The sequence below is a fragment of the Triticum urartu genome, chromosome 2 (assembly GCF_003073215.2).
Source record: "Triticum urartu cultivar G1812 chromosome 2, Tu2.1, whole genome shotgun sequence".
Taxonomy (NCBI): Eukaryota; Viridiplantae; Streptophyta; class Magnoliopsida; order Poales; family Poaceae; genus Triticum; species Triticum urartu.
Genome location: NC_053023.1, coordinates 75380156 through 75388305, shown reverse-complemented (window position 1 = coordinate 75388305; position 8150 = coordinate 75380156). Strand labels below are relative to the sequence as shown.

Here is an 8150-nt window from a genome sequence, read left to right as displayed (position 1 = left end):
TAAAACCCTGGAAAATACATCAAAGTTCCTGAGGTTTTACCGTCTTCTTCGATGCATCTAGTTTTACAACAAGTCATGGACACAACCCATCTAAGAATTTTTATTTAGGTACACTAACCGAACATAAACTAGTAGGGTTAATACTTCTTACGCCCACATAATGTCCGTATTGGATGCGTCGCACGGAGTTTGTAGGGCCGCAGTGTCTCCGATCCGCCTAGCCCTGCAAGAAACTAGCGCCCCGTGGTTGTTCTTGTGGGTCGGTGGCATTGTAAGTGTGATGTCGAATGAGCCAACCCCACGCCTCATGTCCTCCGCGAGTCTATCAAGCACAAACCCTGGGACACGAATCCCGTGCCCACGGGTGATGACCGCCTGCCCCCTTGGCACCTTCCGTGGCCCAGCACAAAGCCGATGTGCAGGTCCGCTCGCAAGCAGAACATCGTGGTATGTCACCTCTACATTCGTGCCAGGTTCGATGCATTGCGTGAGCATGTGGCTCGGGGAGGCGACGCGGAGTGTGAGGTTGAAGAGCGGATCCAGCAAGGGGCGGGCGAGATCCGTGGCTGGGTCGAGTCCGGCGACGGAGTCGATGACAGCGGAGTACCACGGCTTGTTGATCATGCAGTTGATCATGACGAACCCGACAGCGGCGGCTAAGAGGCAGACTAGGATTGTGATCACGGTGAACACGCAGCAATTTGCCTTGTTGGCCATCTTTGGCGATGCCCCTTCCTTCAATTGGCACGCTTGGCTGGAGGAAGAGGCCGGGCTGGGGGTTTATATGACTTGACTTCATATAACAGTTTTGCTAAAGCACATCTAGATGTGTCATAAGTATTGCACATCTAAGGCATATGTCATTGATTTTACATTAAGATTCGTGTGAATATTTTCTTTCTCTTTTTTCTTTTTCTTTTATGCTTGATTCACTCACTTATATTTCATATAAAGAGCTGCAACGACAAGTTAGGCCCAGCTCCGCGCAAGGCTAAAATCCGTTTCAAGCAAGGTAAGTTGGTCGTATAACTTGTTTCCGAGGCGGTTACCCCTAAACTCCACGTATGCTCCAGGAAGTGTTGGAGTTGCACCTCGATCTCGTTGCCGATAGGTCAAGGTGCAGGAAAATCGAACACAATCAGCAAAACTTGTGCAATGTTTCTAGCTAGCTACAAACGGTTAAGACATGCCCGATCGTGTGTGAGATGTCAACATGGAATAAAATAGCACGCTGCCGGCTCGTCGTCGTTAGCAGGGGCCTCGCACATCTCAACCACCGCCTCCTTGTGGGTTCATCGCCGGAGGAGCCACGCTTCGCCGCCGCCACCGAAGAACACGGCCGTTGGAGCCGTGCTTGCCACACCACGGCCGCAGCCGTTGATGCCCGCCACGGTGCGCAAAGGCTGTAGCTTGCCTGCTGTGAGCAGTAGGTGAGCGTCGTCTTGCGGGGGACGTGCGTCGTGGGTCGTGTGGGGGTTCAGTTTCGCCTGATTTTCGATTTTTATGCTTGGTTCTTTGGTTGGAAAAGTATAGCAAACGAGCACGTTTTATCATACAAGTGCACCCCCAACGACAATTCCCCTTTGCATCAAAGTCAGTCTGCTTTTTTCTCTTGCTACTAAGAAAGTCAACCCGCAAAATAGTCCACTTCCTAGTTGTAATTTCCATGATATACTTCACTTTGTATTCTAATGCTCGGCAAGATGTCATTGGTTACGTAGTAATGCAAAGAAAAAAAAACGAGTACCTTTTTCCAAAAGGGTCAAACTACAATGGAATCATTTAAACTGTTACATTTGTTCTAGTCAAAGAGAGAATTTGCCTGCATAGTCAGCACTGATCAAGTCTCACAATGTACAGCTCATATTTTCTTAAATAAATAATAGGTGCCAAGTTGAAGAGTCCGTTAGTAAGAAGATATACCTGTAAATTCGTAGGAAATGCCCATCAAACATACATTTGGTTGACTGGAAAATCATCATAACATATGTGCATTTTAATTAACCTTCACTTTGCCTTGTTTATCACGGTATGCTTGCTTATACACTATATAGCATTTGGAGACCAAGCATGCATGGAAGCCCCAACTTACAAGCATCAAGCAAGCTTTGGCACAGCAGCGCAAGCAACCAAGTATGAGAACACCTCATGCAGCGTTCCTCTTCCTCTTCGTCCTGGCTTGCCTCCGCGGTGCCTACTCCGGTGGCGGCCGAAGCCGCTTCACCTCCATGATCAGCTTCGGCGACTCCTACGCCGACACGGGTAACTTGGTCATGTGGCCTGAGCCCTTCTTTCCCGGTCCTCTACCATTCGAGAACCTCCCCTACGGCCAGACCTTCTTCGGCCACCCCACCGGACGTGCCACCGACGGCCGCCTTGTGCTGGACTTCATCGGTAAACACCTATATATGCACTGCCAATCTTGGTCAACTACAGTCTAAAAGACAATCTTTGCTGATCCTGACTGAGAGAGAGGGAGAGAGAGAGAGCTTACATATATCGTTGCTTCATTTTTCAGCCGAGGCTTTGGGCCTGCCTTTCGTGCCGCCGTACCTCGCCAAGGGGAGCAACTTCTCCGCCGGAGTCAACTTCGCTGTGGCAGGAGCGCCGGCTCTGAACCTGACATACCTGCAGGGGCAAAATATGACCGTGAACCCACCGATCAACAGCTCCCTCCACGATCAGCTCGAGTGGTTCCAGAAACTCAAGCCTTCGCTCTGCAAGGGTAGGTGGCTAAACATTGGTCCCCAATCACATGGTTTTTAGAAAGCACCGTAATTATGTCCATGTGATGGCGTGTGCAGGACAAGATACGGATTGCTTCGCGAGCTCCCTATTTGTCATGGGAGAGTTTGGATCAAATGACTACAGGAATATCCTTATGTCGAACAGGACTGTTGAACAAACCTTAGTTTATGTTCCTCAAATTGTTGACGGCATCTCCAGAGGCGTAGAGGTACTACACTGTGAACACACTGGATGAAAAGTCCATTCTTCCTTTAATTCTCACAATTTGCTACTCGCTCAACATGTTTTCTTGTGACTTTAATTCTGCAACGAAAGACTTGTTTATCTTTTATATGCTGGTTGCGTCACGCAGTGATCATATCCATCATTAGGAAAATTTGTTCTTGATTATGTGGCTAGAATCAATGGAGTTCTGGCCTGTATAAATTAGAGACAAAAAGAGTCCAGTATATTAGATAACGATTTTCCAATAAGTAATTTTAGAACTAATAAATGTTGAGAAATTATTAAAACAAGTCAAGCGAGATTAGTGAAATGTGTATTTTTGGTGCTATAATAATGTAATTTGTTAAATTGTGATCCAAATTATGACCGTATTGGACAAGGTACCTTCTAGTGTTAACATAGTACGAGAGGTATAAGGATTCACGCATATGAGTACAACTTGTTTTCTTATCCCCAAGGACTCTTATTAATTGCCCTCTATATGTACCACATTTAGTCGCATGTGTCATGCCATCTTGTAGTTGTAATACTTCTCTATCATAGTGAAATTCCACCTTCCCCTGTTCGTGGATTTTCTACGCAAAAATCTGTCTCTCATCTCTAGTGTAATCTCTTTTTATCTAACATAAATCATTGGTTAAAAAAATCAATTCTAAAAATATTTATTATCAAAACAGTACTTATATAGTAACATTCTTTTCTAGATAAATTGTAGTAATATTTCAACTGCCCATTTTAAGATGCGCTGCCCACAATGTGTCCAAACTGATACCAGGATAAATTTCCTTTATCTGGAGAATACAATTTCTTTTACTAATAAGAGCCCAACAAGGTTGCAAAATCAAATTGCAACATGAAAATTTGAAACTGAAAATAATGTGAACTATTAATAAGAGGACTACCGGCTTACAGTGCTAAAAAAGGACCACTAGCTTACTGCAAGCTACTATGGGTACTGTAATATACAAAGAATGGGTGATAGGCATATTTAATTTGGTAACACTTCTATTCTTATATGTTAGTGCATGGCTCAAGCTAAACCAAGGAACTGACAAACCCTTGCAGAGACTGATCCAACAAGGTGCCAAATACATCGTTGTGGCAGACGTCTTCCCGACTGGCTGCATACCGCCAATTCTCACAATGCTCGCTAGCCCAAACAAGGTGGAGTACGATCGGCATGGATGCCTGAAGAGTGGGAACAGGCTGGGGCGCTACCAGAACTCTCTCCTCCGCCAACGGATCAAGTTGCTCCGGCACAAGTACCCACATACGAAGATCATCGCCGCTGAGTACTACCGACCTGTCCTAGCTTTTCTAGATATGCCGGCGCATTTTGGTGAGCTGATACTCCTTTCTGATTAATTTAGCTAGGTGTTCTGTAGTTCAAGATTAATGTAGTGCCACAAGAAAAGATGTGAACTTGTAATCTCCCCGTGGCATCTCGCAGGACTGAACAGCAGCACAACCCTCCTCACCTGTTGTGGTGCAGGAGGCCCTCCTTATAACTACGACTTCAACGCAGGGTGTGGCCTGCCGAGTGTGAAGGCGTGCGTAGATCCATCTCAGGCGCTTCAGTGGGATGGCTTCCACCTGACGGAGTCCGCCTACAGGGCCATTGCTGATGGGTGGCTCCATGGCCCCTACGCGGATCCACCGATAATGCATGTTGCACGTCCATAATTTGTTTCCTACTGGCTTAAAACACATGTACTAGAGTTAAAAATTCAGATCCACGGGCATGCGTAAATTTCTGTCTCTATATGTATTGGCTTGAAGCAATTATCCATTTAACTAAACTAGGGGGATAACCCGTGCATTCATGTGGTTAAATTTAATACATATTGTTGTACAAATTATTTCCTATTTTTGCCGCACTCTCCGATACTCCCATTCCAAAATATAGTCCGCCCACGCTTCCCGAGGTCCAACTTTGACCATAAATTTAACCAACGAGGTCGACTGCGACGGAAGAAAAAATTATATAATTGAAAATTTCTTTTGAATACGAATTCACTGGTATAATTTTTGCTCCCGCCGCAGTCGGTCTCATTGGTTAAATTTATGGTCAAAGTTAAAGCACAGTGATAGATGAAGCACTATATTTTGGAACGGAGGGAGTACGAAACTTCAACAACATTATTTTCAATATGAATATGTCATATTAAATTATAGAATATAATGATGTTGAAAATAAGTTGTGACAAGCATAAGTATATTTTCTCATTTTGGATTTAGAAAACAACATAACCTTTGTATATTAATAGCTAATGTTTGAATTTTTTGACTACCTAGGTTCTTTGCAATCCAAATTTATGCTTTTATGAATTAGTTGATTTGCAGTTAGACACTAAAGGATGAACACCTCATTACATTGACATTGATTTTTTATGACTCCCTCTCTCACACACACATCGTAGCTTCAATAAAGCCAAATGTTGTTTCACCTACTCCCTACGTCTCTGAATGGCTTATAATTTTGTATACAGTTAAACAGTGCGAAGTTTGATCAAGTTTGTAGAAAAACTATCAAGAACTATGATACCGAATTAATATCATTAGATACATAATAAAATATTTTCTCATATTATATATTCAGTACTCACTTCATAAAATAATATAGCGCGCGTTGGTTTCGAGAAAGCCCAACTTTACAAATTTTGGTGAATTTTATAGATAAAATTATCTATATCTACAATACCAAACATATAGTCCCTCCGTCCGGAATTACTTGTCGCAAAAATGAATAAAAGTTCGTCAAAACCTATCAAAATGGATAAAAAATAATTATTAAAAATCTTTTATTTCTCAAACCGCGTCCAAATCTTCAAAACTAGATCCATGTTGATAGGTTTTGAGGAACTTTTTTTCATGAAAAAACTGAACTGGAGCATGTTTCCCTTTCCGAGAGGCACGGTCGTGCCTCTCGCGGAAGCAAACACGTGTTTCTTGTAGAAAAAAACGCATTTGTTTTCCTTTTTCGAGAGGCACGACCATGCCTATTGCGGAAGCAAATCCATGCCTCCACGAGAAGCAAACTCGTGCCTCTCGCGGATGGAGAAAAACGTGTTTTTTTCCTTTCCGAGAGGCACGACCATTCCTCTTGCGGAAGCAAATCCGTTCCTCCACGAGAAGCAAATATGTGCCTCTCGCGAAAGGAAAAACGTGTATTTTTTTAGAGGCACAACCGTGCCTCTCGCGAAAGAAAAAAACATGTTTTTCATGATTTTTTTAATAATATTTTGCGTCCAAATCGTAAGAAAAACTCAGGGAAAATAGAAAGCCAAAAACCAGGAAAAAAGACATCTAAAAGCAGAAAACGCGTACAGAAAAAAATCCGACGGAAGCATCTAGAGCATGAAAAGTGGCGGCGGCTAAGAGTGCGCCAAGTGGCGTGCTCTTAGCCCACCCCAAGTGACCTTGGGGAGGCTCCCGAACTTGTACTCCTCAATTAGTTGCTCCCTCTTGCTTCTTTTTCTGCTCTTGCCATGGCGCGCAATCCCTGTCCCCTCACCACCACATGCGGAGCTCGTTGTCATCGAGTGTCTGACCTTCTGCAGCTGCGAGACCTAGCTTGAAGCAGACATCCATTTATCTAAACTGGCGTGCATTTGTGGGGTTAGATGGCTTCTTCTCTTTTTTTAATCTTCAATACAATATTCTTCTCGATGTTTTTGAAGATCTATTCGATGTAATCATTTTTTGCGGTCAGATCATTGACGCATGATTTTGTTTGGTTCTCTTGGCCGTCAGATCAAAGATGAATCAACGGCCGAGGATCGGTCTAAAGAATACTACACATTCAGACGTTTGTATACAAGTGTTTCCCTATATGTATTGGCTTGAAGCAATTACCCATTAAATATCTACTTCCTCCGCCCCAAAATATAAGGAACTTTTTAACACTAGTATAGTGTCAAAACCTTTATTATATTCTGGGAGAGGGAGTAGATGTGAGTAGTGAGACCCAACATTAAATATCTAGCATGTATAGTACTATAAGATAAATCTACCATGATTGATCTCCTTTCAAAAAAATCTGCAATACATTATTGATGAGAAAAAAAAAACCTATACTAGAACTGGATGACTCTATCGGCAACAGCAAGTTGCCATCGTCATCTCTGCACGTCCGGCAAACAGCTAGTTGCATCTGCATGCCACCGCTGCCATGACATTCGCACAAATTAACTCAGGCGCCGCCGTGCAGATCCTTTGGCGACGGCGTCCAATAATGGCCCATGTTGGACGAGTCGCACGGAGCTCGCAAGGCGGCGGCGTCCCCTACCCGCCTAGCCTTGCACGTCACGATCTTCCCCACGTGGTCGTGGGTCGGTGGCATCTGAAGCGTGACCTCAAACGCCTCGACGCCTCGCCGTGCGTCGGCCGCAAGGTTATCCAGCCTGAAGCCCGGGACGCGCACGCCACGGCCCCATGCGACGAGGGACTGCTCCCTCGGCGCCTTCTGCGGCCTGTCGCAGAGCTGCACGGCGGTCCCGGTGGCGAGCGGAGAGCCGCGGTACGAGGCCTCCAAGTACGTGCCGGGCGGGATGCACTCGCTGTGCCGGAAGCCCCGCAAGGCGACGCTGAGGGTGATGTGGAACAGCGGGTCCAGCGAGGGCAGGGCGAGATCCGTCGCCGGGTCGAGGCCGGAGAGGGAGTCGATCGCCGCGTAGTACCGCGGCTTCCTGTACTAGTCGAGCGCCAAGAAGACGGACCCGCAAGCTAGGACGCCGAGCACGAAAATAATGAGGCAGAAAACGAAGCAATTTTCCTTCTTCATCGTTGCTGGTCGATTTCTTGGTTCTTCTTAGCTTGATCGGCTTTGATTGATGGTTTGGCTTGGGTTGATCGGAAGGTGGCGGCCGGGAAGAGGGTTTGTTTATATAGAAGAACGAGAGAGCTGCGTGGCCAGCCCCCCGCGCAAGGAAAGGAGTTGGACCTCAATCTCTTTAGTTTTTTTAGGCAAACCTCAATCTCGTTAGCGACCCGTGCAATTTACAAACACCAACAAACATCAATAGCGGTCCAATTAACCACGACTCACGATCACCGGGCCTTTGCATACGTACGTACACGCAGTCACATCTCAACCAGGCCCCAGTTTCTCAAAAAAAAAAAAAAACTCAACCAGGCCCCTAGGACCCTTTAAGATTTGTCGGCTCAGTCTCTACTAG

General features: G+C 45.2%; 1 protein-coding gene across 1 annotated transcript; it reads left to right on the top strand.

The window, feature by feature from the left end:
• The first annotated feature begins 2069 nt into the window (after window positions 1-2069).
• On the top strand, window positions 2070-4835 carry LOC125541094 (GDSL esterase/lipase At1g28600-like). Its single transcript, XM_048704579.1, has 5 exons — window positions 2070-2394; window positions 2519-2725; window positions 2805-2956; window positions 4039-4312; window positions 4424-4835. The coding sequence occupies exons 1-5, from the start codon at window positions 2136-2138 to the stop codon at window positions 4654-4656; spliced, it is 1125 nt and encodes a 374-aa protein (XP_048560536.1). The 5' UTR covers window positions 2070-2135; the 3' UTR covers window positions 4657-4835.
• Window positions 4836-8150: the final 3315 nt, after the last annotated feature.

What these genes read in the sequence shown, in the direction of transcription:
- LOC125541094 (XM_048704579.1), top strand. Translation starts at nt 2,136, where the DNA reads ATGAGAACACCTCATGCAGCGTTCCTCTTCCTCTTCGTCCTGGCTTGC. An exon ending in CCTTGTGCTGGACTTCATCG is followed by an intron (nt 2,395 to 2,518) that starts GTAAACACCTAT and finishes TTCATTTTTCAG; the next exon opens with CCGAGGCTTTGGGCCTGCCT. An exon ending in AGATATGCCGGCGCATTTTG is followed by an intron (nt 4,313 to 4,423) that starts GTGAGCTGATAC and finishes GGCATCTCGCAG; the next exon opens with GACTGAACAGCAGCACAACC.